General features: G+C 40.4%; 1 protein-coding gene across 1 annotated transcript; it reads right to left on the bottom strand.

Moving 5' to 3' along the window:
• Positions 1-17,138: 17,138 nt before the first annotated feature.
• On the bottom strand, positions 17,139-17,621 carry LOC107766100 (uncharacterized). Its single transcript, XM_016584826.2, has one exon. The coding sequence runs from the start codon at positions 17,619-17,621 to the stop codon at positions 17,139-17,141; it is 483 nt and encodes a 160-aa protein (XP_016440312.2).
• Positions 17,622-21,120: the final 3,499 nt, after the last annotated feature.

Here is a 21,120-nt window from a genome sequence, read left to right as displayed (position 1 = left end):
TATGACGGCCTTGTCGGTCTAGCTTTATATTGATGTTTAGTTAGCGCTAGTTTCTATTCAGTTTTATATTTTGCTTCGCAAATTGTCTTGCAAGGTGACCCCATGGTCAAATTATGACATTATATGTTCAGAGTCCCTTAGTCGCAATTTGGTACGCCAGGTTAGGTGAGGCACCATGTGCTGGTCTCGCTCCCAGGTTCAGGGCATGACAAACTTGGTATCAGAGCAGTTCTGTCCTAGGGAGTCTACAAGCCGTGTCTAGTAGGATCTTGTTTATAGATGTGTTGTGCACCATATTATATAAGCAGGGAGCTACAGGGCATTTAGGAGTTGGTTACCCTTCTTTCAAATCTAAATCGTGCTGTAGAACTGAATTATAGGAAATTTGAGTTAAACTTACGTGTTGGTGTTTGCATACACACATGACGGTGACTAGGAAGACTACGACTAGCCAGAGGAAGATACAACAATAGGTGAGGGGACCAGCAGTGTACCCTCAGTAGATGGGTCCCAGTCTGAGGCCCAAGGCGAGACCCCTACTCAGCCATTACCGGCTCCTCCATCACCTGAGGAGATTCCTAGGGATACCGCACATCCATTTCCCCCTCCACTTCCACCAGATCAGGACTTGAGGAGTGCGGTGCATTTGTTGACACAATTGGTAGCTACCCAGCAACAAGCTAGGGCATCAGCTAGTGCAGGATCTTCTGAGGGGTCTGGGAGTTCAAGGGTCCGATAGTTTATTGCTTTGAGTCCCCTAGAGTTCACGTGGTCAGATCAGAGTAAGGACCCACAGGATTTCATAGATCAGCTTCACAGGATCTTTCAGGTTATGCATGCCACAGAGAAAGAGGCAGTTGAGCTAGCAGCTTTTCGACTCCGAGATATAGCCATCCTTTGGTACGAGGGATGGGAGAGGTCCAGGGCACGTGATGCACCTCCAGCAAGTTGGGAGAATTTTTCAGATGCTTTCCTTGCCCAGTACTTACCGCGGGAGATCCTACAGGCTCGGGTCGATCAGTTTCTAGCCCTTAAGCAGGGCAATATGAGTGTTCGAGAGTATAGTCTCTGTTTTGACTCATTAGCCAAATATGCACCATCCATAATTACTACTATGCGTGACAGGATCCACAGGTTTATAGCAGGGTTAGCCTCAGAGTTGACCGAGGCATGTGCCACCGCTGCATTGCATGATAATATAGATATCTCCCAGATTCAAACATTCGCTCAAAATATAGAAAGGGGTAGGTGTCGATAGCAGGGTACAGAGAGGACTGAGCAAGGGCAGCATAAGAGGATGAGATTTCCTAGGTTGAGGAGCAGTCTCAGGGTAGTTATAGGCCCCAGTACTTCGGATGTCCACCTAGGCCTCCGCCACCTCAGTTACAGGGTTACAGGTATGACCGCTATACTCAGTCAGGACCAGGTGAGAATGAATAATACTGTAACTTATGAGACTAGAATAATGTGAATAAATTCATGAATACGAACTTTTCTTTATGTCTCATTATTAACACACGTAGCTACGAGATCATGCCAAAATGAAGGAAGGGCTTAGCCTTAACATACCTTATCACAATCTTTCCAATCACCAAATTGAACTCGCCTCTTCTCACCTTAATCTACAACAACGATAATAATATTATCATTAAGTTACAAAACGTATAACTATTGCACAACGAACGACATGCTTATTTTGTATTAAAATGAATAGCATTTCCACTATAATCCTTACTTCCTCCAAATTCAAGATAACACCAACAACACCAAAAAGAATAATAACAATATATATACATTATTTTCCAACCTTATGTACACCACACAATACTACAAAATAACCCAACACACCCCAATCTTTTCATACACAAAACGACCACCGTAGTAGTGTCAACAACCCGAAAATGTTACGACAAATGACCAGCCCAACATCCCGCATTTATGCGGTGTTTCTCCATACCCTTCATCCTCAAAAACCCCACAAAAATAGTAAATTACGCAGCCCAATAGCAACACCAAACAGTCCACAAAACAATCCACAAAAGAGCGAACTCACGGCTTCTGATCACCGTCCCATGAGTTCTTACAAATATAGAACAACTTACCATGCATCTACAACTGTAAAGAATGAATGAAAGAGAGCAGTAAACTTACCTTATTTGTGGGATAACTCATCTCCTATCTTGATTCTTCAAACTCTAGGCTGAACTTGAAAGGGAGAGAAAATCAATTGGGATTTGTGGGGAATGTTTGGGAGGATTTTTGCAGAGATTAAGTATGGTTATTTTTCCCTATTATCATTCTAATATATAAAGGGGATAGGCCTTTAAAAAGGCCTCTTTGAACGACCCGAACTGGCCCAATTTTGGACGACCCGAACTGGCCCAGTTTTGGATTCTCGTTTAAGCAAGTAGGTGACAGTCTGCGCAGCCTCGCAAAAATGCTTATATCTCTCTACCCCGATATCGTATTGACAAACAGTTTAATGAGTTAGAAAATAGATTCATAGATCTTAAATTTTATGGGTGGAACACCCCATAACTCTAAGTATATTGGAAGAAAATCGTAGTTACATTTGACCCAAAGTTTCAGTAAAACTTATGAACGTAACTTGTGATGACTTTCATCGACTTTTGTTCCACCACTCGCTTGACTTCAAAATATAATACACGACTATCATACAAATAACATAACTCATAACATAACCTCCTTATCATGTTAAACACCCTGGTCTCACCCCAAAAGTACATGCTATAACATTCCCAACTTGTCGGCTTTCGACGAAACGTTATTTTCTTCAATTCCTTTAGCTTCTGAACCTTCCAACCCTCTTTGTACTTGTTGTTCATGATTTTCAATATTTGTAACTTCCAAGGTAACATGATTAACTTGTTTTATATATTTTCAAAAATGATCTCATTTTTTTTGGGTCCTACATTAGTTTGCTCACGACGTAGTTTTATGTACGAAAATATAGGGTGTAACATCATTCCCCCCTTGGGAACATTCATCCTCGAACGTTTACTTTTAGAGACTTTGGAATATTTTGCCAGAGTTTTCTCCATACACTAGACTATAACCAACCTGTATGCAGCCAGAAAACATACTATGCATGCCATACATGGCCAATGTCTATAAATAACAATACTTTGCCTCAAACAGTAGTAAATCATAAATACTGAAAGTTAGGAAATAAGAGCTTACCTGATGACCTACTAGCCTGAATAGAGTTGTGCTGTAGCATCCCATCTCGAGTCATATCTTCAGTTTGAAATAGGTAGGGGTATTTATACTTCATTTCTTCCTCCGCTTCCCATGTTATCTCTTCCACATTATTGTTTCTTCACAAAACCTTCACGGAGGCTACCTCTTTATTTCGTAGCTTGCGAATTTGTCGGTCTAGGATGGAAATTGGAATTTTCTTGTATGACAAGTCCTCCGTAATTTGTACATCATCTGTGGACACCACTCTAGTAGGATCGCCAATGCACTTCCGTAGCATAGATACGTGAAAATTCGCATGGACTGACTCCAATTCTGAGGGAAATTCTAACTCATAAGCTACTTGGCCCACTCTCCGAATAATCCTGTAAGGCCCAATATATCGTGGGCTAAGCTTGCCTTTCTTGCTAAACCTCATCACGCCCTTCATAGGGGATACCTTTAAGAATACCCAGTCATTAACCTGGAACTCTAAGTCTCATCGCCGCACGTCAGAAATTGACTTTTGGTGACTATGAGTTGTCAACAGTCGCTCCCGGATAAGCTTTACTTTCTCTACGGCCTGCTGAACTAGGTCTGGCCCATGTAACCTAGATTCTCCAACATCAAACCACCTTATAGGAGATCTGCACTTATGCCCATACAAAGCCTCGTACGGAGCCATCTGGATACTGGAGTGGTAACTGTTATTATATGCAAACTCAACAAGAGGTAGATGTTCATCCCAACTTCTTTTAAAATCCAACAAACATGCTCGTAACATATCCTCGAGCGTCTGAATTGTGCGCTCGGCTTGTCCATCAGTATGTGGATGAAAAGCTGTGCTGAGATTCATCTGAGTCCCTTGACCTCTCTGAAATAACCTCCAAAAATGTGCTATAAACTGGGCCCCACGGTCAGATATAATAGATACTGGTACTCCGTATAGTCGCACTATCTCCTTAATATATAACTTTGCATAATCTTCTGCTGTAAATGTAGATCTGACCGGTAGAAAATGAGCTGATTTAGTGAGCCTATCGACTATCACCCATATAGAATCGAACTTACGATGAGAACGAGGTAAACCCGTGACAAAGTCCATGTTTATCGCCTCCCATTTTCATGTCGGGATCTCTATAGTCTGCATTAGACCTCCGGTCTTTTGATGCTCTATTTTCACCTGCTGGCAACTAGGACACTGGGCAACAAACTCAGCAATGTTCTTCTTCATATCATTCCACCAGTACACATCCTTAATGTCATGATACATCTTCGTCGACCCAGGATGAATGGAGTACCACGAATAATGTGCCTCTGACATAATCCTGTCTCATAGCCCTTTTACATCTGGAACATACAAATGACCCATGTATCTGAGAACCCCATCTCCCTTGAGCTCTAACAATGGCTTCTTCTACTGCGGAACTCGCTCTCTCAACTCGACCAACTCTGGGTCCTCGTACTGCCTTTCCTTGACTTCAGCTATGAGGGATGATTTTGCAGTGTTTTGGAGTACAACTCCACCATCCTCAGAATCTACTAACTGAACCCCCAAACAAGCCAATTGATGAATCTCTCTAGTTAATTGTCTTTTCTTGGCCTTTACATGTGCTAAGCTACCCATAGATCGGCGACTTAAGGCGTCTGCTACAACATTAGCTTTCCCTGGATGGTAGAGAATATTAACATCGTAATCTTTCAATAACTCAAGGCATCACCTCTGTCGCAAATTCAACTATTTTTGCTTGAATATATATTGCTGACTTTTATGATCGGTAAATACATTAACATGAACACCATATAAATAATGTCGTCATATCTTAAGTGCATGGACAACTACAGCTAACTCGAGTTCGTGGGTTGGATAATTCTTCTTGTGCTTCCTTAACTGCCTTGAAGCATACGCAATTACCTTCCCATGTTGCATCGGGACATGTCCTAACCCGACACTTGAATCATCACAATACATGGCATAACCCTCTGGACCCTCTGGAAGTGTTAGAACTGGCACTGAGGTCAACCTGTTCTTAAGCTCTTGGAAACTCTGCTCGCAAGCCTCCGTCCACTGAAACTTAGTTTATTTCTGCGTCAACTTCGTCAATGGTGCCGAAAGGGAAGAAAAACCCTCTACGAACCTCCAGTAGTATCCTGCTAAACCTAGAAAGCTACGAACCTCTGTCGGAGTGGTAGGTCTAGGCCAAGATTTCACGGCCTCAATATTCTGAGTGTCTACCTTTATACCTTCATCGGATACAATATGCCCCAAGAATGCTATAGACTTCAACCAGAACTCACATTTAGAAAACTTAGCATACAACTTACAATCACGGAGGGTTTGGAGTACCGCTCACAAGTGGTCCACATGCTCATCCTTTGAACTTGAATAGACTAGAATATCATCAATAAATACTATCACGAACATATCTAAAAATGGCCGGAATAGGCTATTCATCAAGTCCATAAATATGGCAGGAGCATTCGTCAACCCGAAGGACATGACAAGGAACTCGAAGTGGCCATATCGGGTCCTGAAGGCTGTCTTCAAGATATCTTTCTCCTGAACTCTGACCTGGTGGTATCCCGATCTCAAATCTATCTTTAAAAAGAATCTAGCCCCCTGCAACTGATCAAACAAGTCATCGATCCTTGGAAGTGGATACTTATTCTTAATAGTTACCTTGTTCAGCTGCCTATAATCGATACACATCCTCAACGAGCCGTCTTTCTTCCGCACAAAGAGTACCGGTGCACCCCAAGGTGAGGTACTAGGCCTGATGAAACCTTTCTCCAGCAAATCTTTTAACTGCTCCTTCAACTCCTTTAATTCGGCAAGTTCCATTCTATACAAAGGGATGGATATTGGTTGAGTTCCTGGAAGCAAATCCATGCTAAAATCAATCTCTCGTTCTAGAGGAATACCTGGAAGCTCATCTAGAAACACATCTGCATACTCTTTGATTACGGGAATAGACTGAAGTGTATGTATCTCAGCATCTGCATCTCTAACTCGAACAATATGATAAATGCACCCTTTTGCAATCATTTTCCTCGCCTTCAGATAGGAAATAAACCTACCTCTGGGTGTCGCTGTATTATCTACCCATTCAAGGACTGCCTCACCGAAAAAATTAAATCTGGCTGCCTTTGCTCGGCAATCAACTGTGGCATAGCAAGCTGCCAACCAGCCCATGATAGCATCAAAATCCATCATCTCTAGCTCAACTAGGTCGGCTGAGGTCTGACGACTACAAACTGTCACCGTACAACCTCGGTAAAACCGTCTAGCAATAATCGATTCTCCGACTGGTGTAGATACCGCAAAAGGATCACTTAGTATTTCAGGCACTATACCAAACTTCCCCGCGACAAATGGGGTAATATATGATAAAGTAGATCCTGGGTCTATCAAAGCATAAGCATAGTGAGAGCAAATGATCTATATACCTGTCACAACATCTGGTGAAGACTCCTGGTCCTGTCGACCCGCTAAAGCATAAATACGATTCTGATTAACACCTGAACTGGAACCTCTACCTCTGCCTCGACCTCTACCAGCCAAAGATTGAGACTCGCGCCCTGAAGGATGCACAGATATAGATGATCCTGTTGCTGAACTTGCTGGTTGTGCCATACCCCCAGAATCTCTATTTGGGCAATCTCACATCATATGCTCTGGACGCCCACACGTATAACAAGCATCAGAACCTGCTCGGCATTGGCCTAAGTGTCCTCTACCACATATGCCACACCGCGGCGGAAATGACCATGTCTACCTTGAACCTCGTTGTCGTTGCAAAACAGATGCCCGTGATTCAATTTAGTATTGTCTTCTTCCAGTCAAGAGAGTAGAGGGCCTATACATATACAGTATTACAGTATTTTCACCACCATCGAGCTATAATCGGTGAGCAGGTCCCTATTGGGCAACCTCTGATCAGATGGTAAGTTATATATACTGAGCTTACTGTGGCCGAGCGCTTATGAGCGAGCCCAAGATGGCCGAGATACAGAGCCTAGTATGGCCGAGCGCCTATGAGCGAGCCTACTACGACCGAGCAGTTACACGTACCGAGTCTTATAGGGCCGGACATTTATTTTACTTAATATATTGAAGGAGTTGAGTCAGTATCAGCAGGTAAATATATCTCCAGATCATCTTTGACTCCTAGTTACTTCCAATTATTATATTATTAGTTCAGTTTCAGTTTTCAGTTATGTTATTGCCTTAGATACTCGGTACATTATTTCGTACCGACGTCCCTTTTTTGGGGACGTTGCATTTCATGCATGAAGGTTCAGATAGACAGACAAGTTGACCTCCTCAGTAGGTGTTTTCAGAGTTCAACCTGATCGGTAAGCTCCACATCCTTCGGAGTTATCGGGTCTATGTTTTCGTGTACATCTTCTTCATGTATGTATATATATTATGGGTAGGTCGGGGCCCTGTTTCGATCATAATATATCTATCAGTAGAGGCTTGTAGACATATCATGTTAGTTAGTAGAGTATGTTGCGTTTGTAGGCCTGGTATGTATATTTTGGTGGTTTGTCAGCTGTAGTATTTATGACGGCCTTGTCGGTCTAGCTTTATATTGATGTTTAGTTAGCGCTGGTTTCCATTCAGTTTTATATTTTGCTTCACAAATTGTCTTGCAAGGTGGCCCCATGGTCAAATTATGACATTATATGTTGAGAGTCCCTTAGTCGCAATTTGGTACGCCAGGTTAGGTGAGGCACCGGGTGCTGGTCTCGCTCCCAGGTTCGGGGCGTGACAAGAATAGACGTATTAAATACAGTATAGATATATATAATTAAAAAATAATTTAAATATACAACAATAAACTTTTATTTATCTTTCAGAATTATCATCTATATTGAATTCAAACAAATATGTATGTTTAAAATATAATGAAATACAAACATATATGTAGATATAAAATACATAGACATACAGTGATATACAATGAAATATATTGAATACCGTGGAATACTGTCACACCTCCTTTTTGCGAGGGGGATATGGGAGTTTTTCCAATTTAAGTGATATTAATCGAATTGGGATTATTTAATTAATTCAGATTTGCCACTTGGAATAATTTATGGTGTCCCAAGTCACCGGTTTATTTTAAATCCCAAATCGAGGAAATTTGACTCTATTTAAAGTCTGCGAAATGAGAAGACCGGGTAAGGAATTCTGTTAACCTGGGAGAAGGTGTTAGGTATTCGCGGATTTCGTAGTTTTAGCACGGTCGCTTTAATCTTACATGGCTTAATTAAATTATTTAATTACGTATTTTAGAACCTATGTGTTTTTACCTTTTACCACTTTTAAATATAGCGTCTATAGATTTAATCTTTGGAACAGACTACATGTGTGTGAGTCTGCTTTGTTTAGGGCAATAAAATCATGTCACGCGAACGTGTACACAATTAATTGCGCTTTATTAATTTAAGATTGTTTGGCCGAAGTTGCGTGAACGCATACCTCGATTTAATTTTGGATATCGGGATCACATCATGCAGATATGCACGCGATCACGATAAAAATCCGCGCCTAAAGCATTTCTACGAGTGATTAATTAAGGCATTTTATTTACTAAGATTGTTTGACCATGGTCACGCGAACATGTACCTTGGTTTGTTTTTGACATCACAACTATGTCACGCGTGCGTATACATAATTGTAATAATTAGGTTGATTATAAATACCTTAAGTTATGCTTATGTCTTTAAACTAAATACTCTATGTCATATGGCTAAGTGTAAGGATAATTTCCTATTGATTGCTTAAGTCTCCTATTTCTTATATTAACCTATGTTAAAGTGATAAGATTTAAAACTCATTTGCATTTGAAAATCTTAAAGTGTAAAGACCTCAACTCATTTTATTAGCCAAAGACCTAGAGTACAATCTCATGGACCTAATTGATTTGGGCCTGAATTCGTACCATGATTACTGTTAGGTTGCTTGTAAAATCTATCTTTTTATGATTTTAAACCAATAGTATTGGAATTACTGTATTTTAATTATTTAATGACATAATAAAACTACTAACTAACGCAAGGCATGAGAGGATATAATATAAAACTAAACTAAATTATCTCACTAATATGGGCAATGATAACAAATCTGCCTACTACTCATCTAGCAAATTTTTCTAAAAATTGCTTTTCTTGTTTTTATTATTCGAACGTACCGATCTTATGACTTCATGAAACTTTAAACATATTTGATAATTTTTTCAGTACCCTTTAACATAAAGCTAACATAACTTAAATTGCCTAAAACAGTGTAAATGATTAGTTCTACATGTTTTCATACACAACTCTCAAACAAACAACTATATGCAATATTCAAATAGAACACAGATTTTTGATAACCAGTAGAATCATAATCATGATACAATAAGATTTAAACATTTACATTGTCTAAGAATGTATCTTGATAGCAGCAAAAATAAATAAGTAAGAAAATAAGTCTCTGAAAGCTTGAAGTAAAGCAGCAGCAACGAATGAAATCCACTAGAATAAGAAGACGACCATATTTTTAAAATAGGAAAGGAATGTATATTTTGATTCTGAAAGAACAAGGTTGATTTTCATAAGTTTTTCTTTTGAAAGAGAGCATAATCTTAAAGCAGTCTATAATGAGTCCATAATGTGTATTTAGATCTAGAATCAATCCCCCTCTAATGAAAAAGGAGGGGTGTATTTATAGAGTGAGGGAGTGAAAAGGGATGAGAATTAGGGTATAAAAGAATCTGCCAGAATTCCCTATAAATTAGGGAAATGGCATCTTTCTTAACAGAAATGGACAGCTGTCCAATTTATAGTACCTTCCTTATCTTAGAAAAGGGACAACTGTCCAATTTCTGGATATTTTGGATCTTATCCCTATTTTCCTACTCAGCATTGGGACAGTTGTCCCAATTCTAGAAGTTTATAGTATTTTTTGAATAATTTTCAGAATTAGGAATCCAAAACTGACCCTTAAGGGTCTTGGAATTACCTCAGAACTAGATCGGTTCTGGGCTCGAGTCAGGTGACTCTGGGTCTAAGGACTTTGGGCTCTTAAGCTTTTACAAAGCTATGGACCTGTCTATTCATTCAGACAGACCCAATTTATGAGCCTAGTAGAACGGCCCACTTCAGTGAGGCCCGGTTCTTAACCAAACAAACAATAGTAAAATAAATAAAAAAAATGGCGATTAATTTAACAAAATAAATAACTAATCAGTAATACTAAAATAAACTCAGAACTAATAAATATAAAAAGAAAAATAAATAATAAACAAAACAGAAAGCAAAAAATAAAAATAAATAAATAAAAAAAGTAACAACACAAAATAAAACGCGTAATAATATAAAAATTAAGGAAAACAGAATATATCTAAGCACTGATTATATATATATATATTTAGTTTGTTTAATTAAATAATTTAAACAGAATATCAGACAGTAATAAATAAATAAAATAAAGAAAGAAGAACAGTAATCGACAAGAAACACAAAATATAAAGATGAAAAAAAAGGAAATAACGTAAAATATACCAAAAAAAAGATCTAGCCGTTAAAAACCCTCATGCCAAGACTCCCGTCTGGGATCTGAGATCCTTGATGGGAGATCTTGGCAGGAGGATTATTAAACGGACTATGTTGGATTTAGGGTTTTGAAAAACAGATTTAGGGTTTCGGAGACCCTAAATCTAAGATCTATGATTTTTGGTGGTGTTTGTTTGGGGATTTGGTTGATAGGGTGAGGTTCAGGGAGATGAGGAGAGTGTATGGTATGAGTTTGAGGGGTTTTGGAGGTCCACCGCCGCCGTAGGTAATTTTCGGCAGCAGGATTAGGGTGTTTGGGATCTAAGATCCAAAATCTGTTGATTTTGGTGGGGTTTTGGGGGAATCAGTTATTATGGTGGGATTCTAGAGGGTGATGAGAGTGTATAGGGTAAGTTTGGGTGGCTTTGGAGGTCCACCGACGTCGTAGGGCAATTTCCGGCGGCATTGTGGGAGGGGCATATTGGCGCGGCTAAGGTTTGGTCAGAGAGAGGTGAGAGACGGGGGTCGTCTCTAGGGTTAGAGAGAGAGAGATGTGGGGGGGAGGGGGGGGAGGGGTTCACGTCCCAATTTTCCCTCCGCCTGGGTATCGTGATGGCACTTAGTCTTAGGGACTAGGTAAGCCTAACAATAATTAAAACAACATTGTTTAAATAGAATCTCTTAAGACTCCCAAAACCGGTAGTACAAGTCATAAGCTCTACAGAGTGTTTGCTAGAAAACTTCTAAATACAACTGTCTAGAAATAAGAATAAACAGTGCAAAACGAAAAGTTGAAGGTGACTCTGAAGCCTGCGAACGCAGCAGCAGGTTTACCTTAAGTCTCCACAGTAACAGTCCACACAGATAACTAACGAACAAGTACCTGGATCTGTACAACAAAAAAAAATGTGCAAAAGAGTAGCATGAGCACACAACAGCGGTGCCCAATAAGTATCAAGACTAATCTCGGTGAAGTAGCGACGAGGACTAGTCAAGACACCCACTGGTCTAATAAACTGAACAAGTATAAGTATAGGGATGACAGAACATGACATCTATCTAAGGACCCCGAGATATGGATAACGACATAGCAACTACAATAAGGAAGGAAAAACGGCAAGTAACAACGGAAAACCAGGATAAGACACAGAAGAATGAACGAAAACACAACCCACATCCAGAAATTCACAATACAATAAAGGCAAGTAGTAACTCAGCAGCTGCAATAGTTTTCACATCAGGTCTCAGCCAATAACCCCAATAAATTAGTCAAAATCCTTCAAGTGTAAACTTTCACCTGTAAGTTTCTTTTTTTTTAAAAAAAAATTGAGGTCTTTAGATTATAATCCTTTCCAATAAGAAATTATTTTTGAAATATACTTCCTTCAAATATAGTTCTTTCAAGATAAAACATTTCAAATATAAACTTTTCAAATAATTAGCCTTCAAACATAATTCTTTCAAGATAAATACTTTTCAAGTATAACCCTTTCAAATAAATATCTTCAAATATAGTTCATTCGAGATAAATACTTTTCAAATATAAAATTTTCAAATAATTAGCCTTCAAACATAGTTCTTTCAAGATAAATACTTTTCAAATATAAACTTTTCAAATCATATCCTTCGAGTATAAGTCACCCTGTGACACCTGAGCATGGAAGATTTACAGCCCCGAACACAGATATAACCACAGTGGGGAATCTACCGGAATATCATCCCGTAATCCCAAAATAAATATGCAGTGCTGGGGGAATCTCCCGGAATACATCCGTAGTTCCAATTTAAATATGTAGTACTGGGGGATCTCCCGAAATATGTCCGTAGTCCCAAAGTAAATATGCAAGACAGGGGGATCTCCCGAAATACGTCCGTAGTCCCATTTTAAATATGCAAGACAAGGGGATCTCCCGAAATACGTCTGTAGTCCCAATTTAAATATGCAGTGCTGGAGGATCTCCCGGAATACGTCTGTAATCCCAATTTAAATATGCAGCGCAAACAATAGAGATAACAACTATAACACGACAGAAACCTCGTAAATCACCACAACGAGTACAAAAGCAATAATGACATAAATGCAAAGTACGACGGGTAAATCAACTCAAGAATTTAAGTCACAAGAACGGTATAACTCATTCACAAGAAATAACTACAGTAAAGAATGTTAGGCACAAGGAGAACAACTTAACAAGGAAAAACAAACAAAAATGTAGCAACGATTCCACAATATTCAAGTCAACAATAAGAAGCCAACACGAGTCAAATAGTTCCAATAATGGCAAGTCAACTAAGATATAGGTTATCTAAACTCCTTTTGAGGTTGAGCAATTACGAGAAAAATTCAACAATTCAAATAAGGATAAGCAGCGAAAGATAATCACAACTCCAATTAAGACTAGACAATTATAGAGTGAGAAAATAATGATTTCAATTAAAGATAAGCAGTAATAAATTTTATATATATATATATATATATATATATATATATATAGAAGAGGTAAAAATCTTTGGTTAAGTCGATTAAGGGTCAAATAGACAGTAAGAGTGAATCCTAAAGTAATTATCTCTAGTCAAAGCATGTAGAGGTGAAATTAGCAAATAGGAATTCAAACGTTTCAAAAACAACATCATACACAGTGAATATAAGGACATAAGAACCCTAAAAGGCCAACTTTCCACAAATAGGTCCGAGCACGCACTCGTCACCTCGCGTACACAGACTACAATCAACATAGATAACTCAAATCCTAAGGGGTAGTTCCCCCACACAAGGTTAGGCAAGATACTTACCTCGAGTCAAGCTCAATAAATCCGTAAGAACGCCCCTTCCACGAATATCTGGCTCTGGATGGCCCAAATCTAACCAAAAAAAATTACATATCATAATTACAACCATAATAGACTCATCTAATTAACGAAATCAACATTTTAACGAAAATTCTGAAATTAACTCAACATCGCCCGTGGGGCCCACTTATCGAAATCGGGTAAAAATCACAAAATATGAACATCTATTCACTCACAAGTCCAACCATATAAGAATTACTCAAATCCGACCACAAATCCCCTTGCAAAACTCGAAATCTTCATAGAAGAAGTTCTTCCATTTTTTCCCAATTTCAACCCTAAAAATCCGAAACTAAATGAATAAAACAACTATAGATTAATGGAATACAACCAAAAATGAGTTAGGAATCATTACCCCAAAGTTTCCTCTGAAAATTCATCGAAAAATCGCCAAATTCCGAGCTCTCAAGTCCAAAAACGAAGAATGAAACCAACCCTCGAATTTCTCTTTTCTGCCCAGGCGTGACCGCACCTGCGCATAATTAGACACATCTGCGCGACCGCAGGTGCGCATGTCCAACCGCACCTGCGCTTCCTCTCGCTTCTACGCACCAAAAATCCGCTTCTGCGGAGCCACTGATGCGCACAATTTCTCCGCACCTGCGGAGACTGTCAAGTCCAGCTCTTCTCGTACATATCCTTGGCTATAAAGGAATCAGGTTAGTGTAGTTCTGGAATTTTTGGTAGCTGGGACTACCAGAAAACTGTGATTTCACTATTGTTGCTGCTGAACTCCTTATTACACCAAAGTAACAAATGAAGAAAACTAACTAAGCCTATCAGCTACAAGTTACAAGATTCCTATCTGTAAATTTTCCGAAGCTTGGTCTTGAGTCTTGGCTGGCTAATTATGCAGACTCTGATCTGAATCTTGATGCTTGTTAGCTGCAGGTGCTGGTTCAATCTTCTTCATCTTTTCGGATCAAGATGGGACATGCAAAACTTGGGACTTCAATCTCGTCTTGAGCAGCCCATATCTTCTCCGCTTATGTACTTCGGGTTTTTCTTTTTTCTTTTTTTCTTTATTCCGGATTGAGACCTCTTCTTTTGGTCGTCTCGAACCCAGTACTTTAAAGTATAACCTGCTCAGGAATCAAAATAAACAAACGAAATTTTCTGCTCTAGTTTTCACTAGAAAATTTTCGTGAGTTATTGTAACAAAATTCTATACTACTTTATTATCGAAAGCTATAAAAGACGGGAATGGTGTACCTGGAGTAAACATAGACTAGGGAGTGGAGACCCTATGTCTTAAAAGTAAAATCAACTAGGGATTGGAGACCCTATGTTGGAAAAAATCACTAGGTTATGCTGGTATCAACTAGGGAGTGGGATCCTATGTTGGCATTAACTAGGGAGTGGAGATCCTATGTCGAAAAGTCTTCAGGTTATGCTGGCGTCAACTAGGGAGTGGGACCCTATGTTGGAAAGTTATCAGGTTATGCTGGCGCCAACTAGGGAGTGGGAACCTATGTTGGAAAGTCATCAGGTTATGCTGGCATCAACTAGGGAGTGGGACCCTATATTGGAAAGTCATCAGGTTATGCTGGCATCAACTAGGGAGTGGGACCCTATATTGGAAAGTCATCAGGTTATGCTGGCATTAACTAGGGAGTGGGACCCTATGTTGGAAAGTCATCAGGTTATGCCGGCATTAACTAGGGAATGGGATCCCATGTTGGAAAATCATCAAGTTATGCCGGCATCAACTAGGGAGTGGGACCCTATGTTGAAAAGTCATCAGGTTATGCCGGCATCAACTAGAGAGTGTGATCTTATGTTGGAAAATCATCAGGTTATGCTGGCATCAACTAGGGAGTGGGACTCTATATTGGAAAGTCATCAGGTTATGCTGGCATCAACTAGGGAGTGGGACCCTATGTTGGAAAATCATCAACTAGGGATCAGAGACCGTAGTTTTGAATTATTTTCAACATTATTTCTTCTTTTCTTCCTTTATTTTTCAAAGGATGAGTGAATGCGGGAAAGAATTTTGGAGGAGACTTCCCTTTTGAAGCTGTTGTTGCAAAGCTGTTTCCAGCCTTTGCGCGATTTTCCCTTGGGTTGCCCCTGCTTTTGCAATGTTGCTTTCGGGTTGCGCCTATTTCTTGTTTTCTTCAACAAAGAACAATTTGTCAGTTTGAAATGGTGGTTGGTTTTGTGGCCTTGATTATTTGGTCACTCGATCTTGTCCCGTCTTTTGGATGAAGATTTTGATTGCTTGCTGGCTCGCTGGGGATTGGTTTCATTTCTAACCCTAGAGATCTTGTCTTTTCCAAAATCTTACCAGGACGGTTAATCACGCGGAACTTAACCTTCTTTAACTTTATTTTGTCTTTGTGGCACTTTGACTTTAATCCCTTTCCTTTCGGGAATTCTTGATTTCGAAGCATCAGCTATCATGGTCGGTCGAGGTCGACTCGATGCACCTGCCGAGGCTGGGCGCTTTTTGTATACTAACTTGTATCAAATGAGAACCTTATAGATCGGTCTTGCCATCCTTTCTTTGTCTCAATTTAGAATAGAATTAGACCGAAAGGGATTGAAAGGAAATAAACGACGGAATGGATAAAAGAATATAGACAAGAGGTATCCCTTTCGGAAAAGGGAAAAAAGTACTTATCTGGAGTGTATGCGGACTTCAATGAACATTACATGCCTCTTGGACTGGATGCCTGATCTGTGCGAACCGTCCAACTCTCAGAAATCCACCATAACTTATACTTCAAGATTGAGAAACCTTGCCCAGGACTGTCTCCATGTCAGCGACCAATTATCCTTTTTTTGATCAGTGGTGCCCTTTGCAGGTTTTCACCAGCTAACCTCTCTCATTTCTCTTCTCACAATCGCCTTGTAGTGCTCTTTGCGAGTTTTCACTAATGAGGCTCTCTCATTTTCAATTTATTTGCTTACCATCGCCTCACGGTGCCCGTGTGGGTTTTCACCGATAAGAATCTCTCATTTTATTTCTCTCATTTGGGTTGTATCAGATCTGAGTAACTGTATCCTCCAATTTTGGACATCTTTACCGATTGATCGGAAGTACTTGAACATGATTTGGGTAGAATTTGAATCACATTACAACCTTGGAACCTTTCAGGCGAAAGCGCCGCCAAACCACTATAAATTCTGCCCCAGTTTCATCTTTGGGGGACTTGAACCGTAATTTTAAACTGTTCGCATACCTCCCTCATCAGATGACTGTTTAGATTTGCGGCATTGTTGGTAGTGATGGTTTTTGGAATACCAAAACGATAGATAATGTTGGAATGTATGAAGTCCACCACTACTTTCTTGGTGATGGCTTTAAAAGTGATCGATTCGACCCATTTTGTGAAGTAATCAATGGCAACCAAGATGAACCTGTGCCCATTTGAGGCTTTCAGCTCGATCGGCCCAATGACATCCATACCCCAAGAAACAAACGGCCAAGGTGCTGACATAGGATGCAACTCTGAAGTCGGTGCATGAATCAGGTCACCGTGTATCTGACACTGATGACACTTCCTGACAAACTTGAAGCAATCCTTTTCCATGGTCATCCATTAATAACCTGCCCGTAGGATTTTCTTTGCCAGGACATATCCGTTCATGTGGGGCCCGCATACTCCTGAATGCACTTCATTCATGATCTTTTCAGCTTCTTTGGCATCCACACGCCTTAAAAGATTCAGATCTGGAGTTCTCTTATACAACACTTCTCCGCTTAAGAAGAAACTGCTGGCAAGCCTTCTAATGGTTCTCTTTTGGTCTCCATTGGCCTGCTCAGGGTATTCCTTTGTTTTCAAGAACCTTTTAATATCATGATACCATGGCTGGTCATTTGGTTCTACTTCAACCGTGTTGCAATAACCATGTCTTTCTCGGATTTGAATCTCCAACAAGTCAATATGGACGTTTCCCGGATACGGCAGCATTGCAGCTAAGGTAGCTAGTGCAGAACAAAGGTCTTCCAGGCTCAGGCGGAACCAACACCAGCAGATTTGACAAATATTCTTTGATTTTGTCAAAAGCTTCTTGACACTCATCCGTCCATTTAATCGTTGCGCCTTTCTTTAGCAGCTTAAAGATGGGCTCACACATGGTAGTAAGCTGAGTGATGAACCTACTGATGTAATTCAACCTTCCTAGAAAGCTCATGACCTCTTTCTTGGTTTACGGAGGTGGCAGATCTCGGATGGATTTTATCTTTGTTGGATCCAACTCAATACCCCTCCGACTGACTATAAACCCCAAAAGCTTCCTAGATGGAACTCCGAATGCGCATTTAGCCGGATTCAATTTCAAATCATACCTGCTCAGGCACTCAAAGAACTTTCTTAAATCCTTCACATGGTCTTCCTGTGTTCTGGACTTATTGATCATGTCATCCACATACACCTCAATTTCCTGGTGCATCATGTCGTGAAAAATGGCAGTCATAGCCCTCATGTAAGTTGCCCCGGCGTTCTTTAGACTGAATGGCATGACCCTGTAACAATAAGTCCCCCATGGTGTGGTGAAAGTTTTCTTTTCTGCATCTTCTTCATCCATTAGGACTTGGTGATACCCAGCATAACAATCCACAAAAGATTGTATCTCATGTTTGGCATAATTGTCGACAAGGATGTGGATGTTGGGTAATGGGAAGTTGTCCTTAGGGCTTTCTTTGTTCAAATCCCGATAATCAACATACTCGGATCATCCCATCTTTCTTTGGTATTGGGACTACATTGGCCAACCACGTGGTGTATCGGACTACTCGGATCACACCAACTTTTAATTGTTTGGCAACCTCTTCTTTAATCTTATCGCTGATGTCTGTTTTGAATTTTCTTTGCTTTTGTTGGATAGGTAGACAACCGGGATAAGTCAGCAACTTGTGTACCACTAGATTGATACTTAGTCCTGGCACATCGTCATAAGACCATACAAACACGTCTTTAAATTTAAACAAGAGTTGGATCAATGCATCTCTAGTTTTTTCCTCGGCGTGAATGCTTATCATGGTCTCCCTGACCTCTTCTGAATTTCTCAAATTAACTGGCTCGGTTTCATTTAGGTTTGGCTTAGGCTTATTCTCAAATTGTTTCAATTCTCGATTTATTTCCCTAAAAGCCTCATCTTCATCATATTTTGGTTCTTGATTCATTACTTCACAGTTAGACAACGTTTTAGGATCTGGGCATGAAGTCCACAAACATGTCATGTTATTTAAGTCCGCATTATTAGAACTGAAAAGAGAAAGATAAGAAAAATAGCAAAATCAGAAAGAATAACAGGAAAAGATTCATAGACGATGAAATATTGATTTCATTTCATTGAATTTGAAGATATGAGGGTTTACATCGAAATTTAAAAAGACAACAAAAACTAAAAACATTCGAGTTACACCCTGAAATAACTCGAAATGCAGAAAAGATGGCAAGACTGAACTACCGGGATTCCCGCCTAACTGGGATGGAGTAGCCTGCCAGTTTTGCAATTTAGCATTAGGACCCATGTATTGCACCTCAGTAGTGCTCGAGCCTTCACCCGGTTGGACCATGTGGACTTCATAGAGCATTTGTCTCATTGCTTCACAGATATCCTAAATTTCGTCAGCCGTGAAGGCCTCTTCTTCTTCTTCTATATATCTTGGCTTAACAAACGATTTGGCGAGGTGCGGGATTGGCTGAGGCAAAACCCACCCATCTTTCTTACGTTTATCGGCCCATTTTTCGTCGGCATTGGTGGGTTGGAAACCTATGCCAAAGAATTTCTTGTTGGCAGCCAAGGTGATGGGTTCTGTGATGCCCTGTAAGGATACCCTGAGCCCTTTTCCAGGCTTGTACCCATGTCTGATCATTTTGCTGGCGACCATGATTGATGCTCTTGATAAACAAGGTTGAGGGCATGGGATTCCTTCCTCGCACTGGTCGGCGAGCACAATTTCAAAGGCTTGATAGACGATGTGCTCACTTCCCTCTCTTTCCTCGAGGTACGGGACTGCCAGGTCCCTATAGATTGACTGTTCATCTTCTCCATGGACCACTATTTCTTGGTTCTCATGTTCAAACTTGACCATTTGATGGAGAGTAGAGGGCACGGCTCCTACTGCATGGATCCATGGTCTTCCTAACAGAAAGTTATAGGAAGTGTCCATGTCCAAAACTTGGAATGTTACATCAAAATCTACGGGGCCAATGGTTAGGATTAAGTCAATCTCCCCTATCGTGTCCCTCTTGACACCATCGAAAGCACACACGCAAATATTGTTTAGTTTGATCCTTTCAGTCCCAATTTCCATCCTCTACAATGTTGATAGAGAGCAAATATCGACTTCGAACCCGCTGTCCAACATGATCCTTTTCACATAATATCCCTCACACTTGACAGTCAAGTGAAGGGCCTTGTTATGGGCGGCTCCTTTGGGAGGCAAATCGTTTCGGCTGAAGGAGGTTCGGTTGACCTCAAAAAATCGCTCTGCCATTCTTTCTAACTGTTCAACCGTGGTCTCAATTGGAACATACGCCTCATTCAGCGTCTTTAGAAGCACCTTTTGGTGTTCGTTTGAGCTCATCAGTAGAGACAAGAGTGAAACCTGGGAAGGGGCTTTTCTCAGTTCATCAATTACAGCATACTCCGAGGTTTTCATCTTCCGGAAGAATTCCTCCGCTTCTTCAGTATCTACAGGCTTTTTGAGGGGGAAATGCTTCTTCTTGGTTTTGTTCAATTCTTCTGGGTTATGATACTTCCCAGATTGGTTTGTTTCATTCACTTCCCCCTAACTTCCTTCCCTTTATATCGGACAATTGTCTGATTGTAGTTCCAAAGGACGGCATTAGTGTCTTTTATGGGATTTTGTAGCATGTGGCTAATGATCAAAGGCTCATCTAGCCTAGGTGGAATGACTGGCCTCCGTGCTACGTAAGTCCCTTTCGGTACATACATTTTTGGCAGATTCGGCATGGTTTTCCTCTGCTCCAATCTCTTGGGAGGGCTTAACATGAGCTTCCCCTTTCTAGGGGCTCTTGGAACGTAGAGAATGGCCTTTTTGGCAGGTGCTGCCCCTGTCTTTGCTTCCCCGTCCTTTTCTTCATTTTGGGGAGTGGAATTCATCTTTTTCTCATCACGGACTTGTTTTGCCACCGTTTTGGGTTTCTTTTCGGAGTCAACAATGGAAATTATAGCTTTTAATGCTGGGTCGAATTCTTTGTCTTTGTAGATCATCTCGATGACCGGCCCGTTGTTGTAGGCTGGTAACGGGTTATTGGTCAAAGTAGGGACTTCCTCGTCCCTTAACACTACCCGCTTCTGTTCTATCAGATTCTCGACTACTCTCTTAAGGGTCTAAAAATCTTTAGTGTCATGCCCTTCCGCCCCTGAGTGATAAGAGCACCTAGTACCTGGCCTGTAGGATTGAGATTCCGGGTTCTATCTGTTCGGAGGTACCAGTTGTAATAGGCCCATTTGGACTAATTTTTGGAAGAGGTTGGAGTAAGATTCACCAATGGGGGTGAAGTCAGTTTTCCTGGGTGGTTCACGGGGATGGGTGTTATACTGGTA

The sequence above is a fragment of the Nicotiana tabacum genome, chromosome 18 (genome assembly GCF_000715075.1).
Source record: "Nicotiana tabacum cultivar K326 chromosome 18, ASM71507v2, whole genome shotgun sequence".
Lineage (NCBI taxonomy): Eukaryota > Viridiplantae > Streptophyta > Magnoliopsida > Solanales > Solanaceae > Nicotiana > Nicotiana tabacum.
This window is presented reverse-complemented; position numbering and strand designations above follow the sequence as displayed.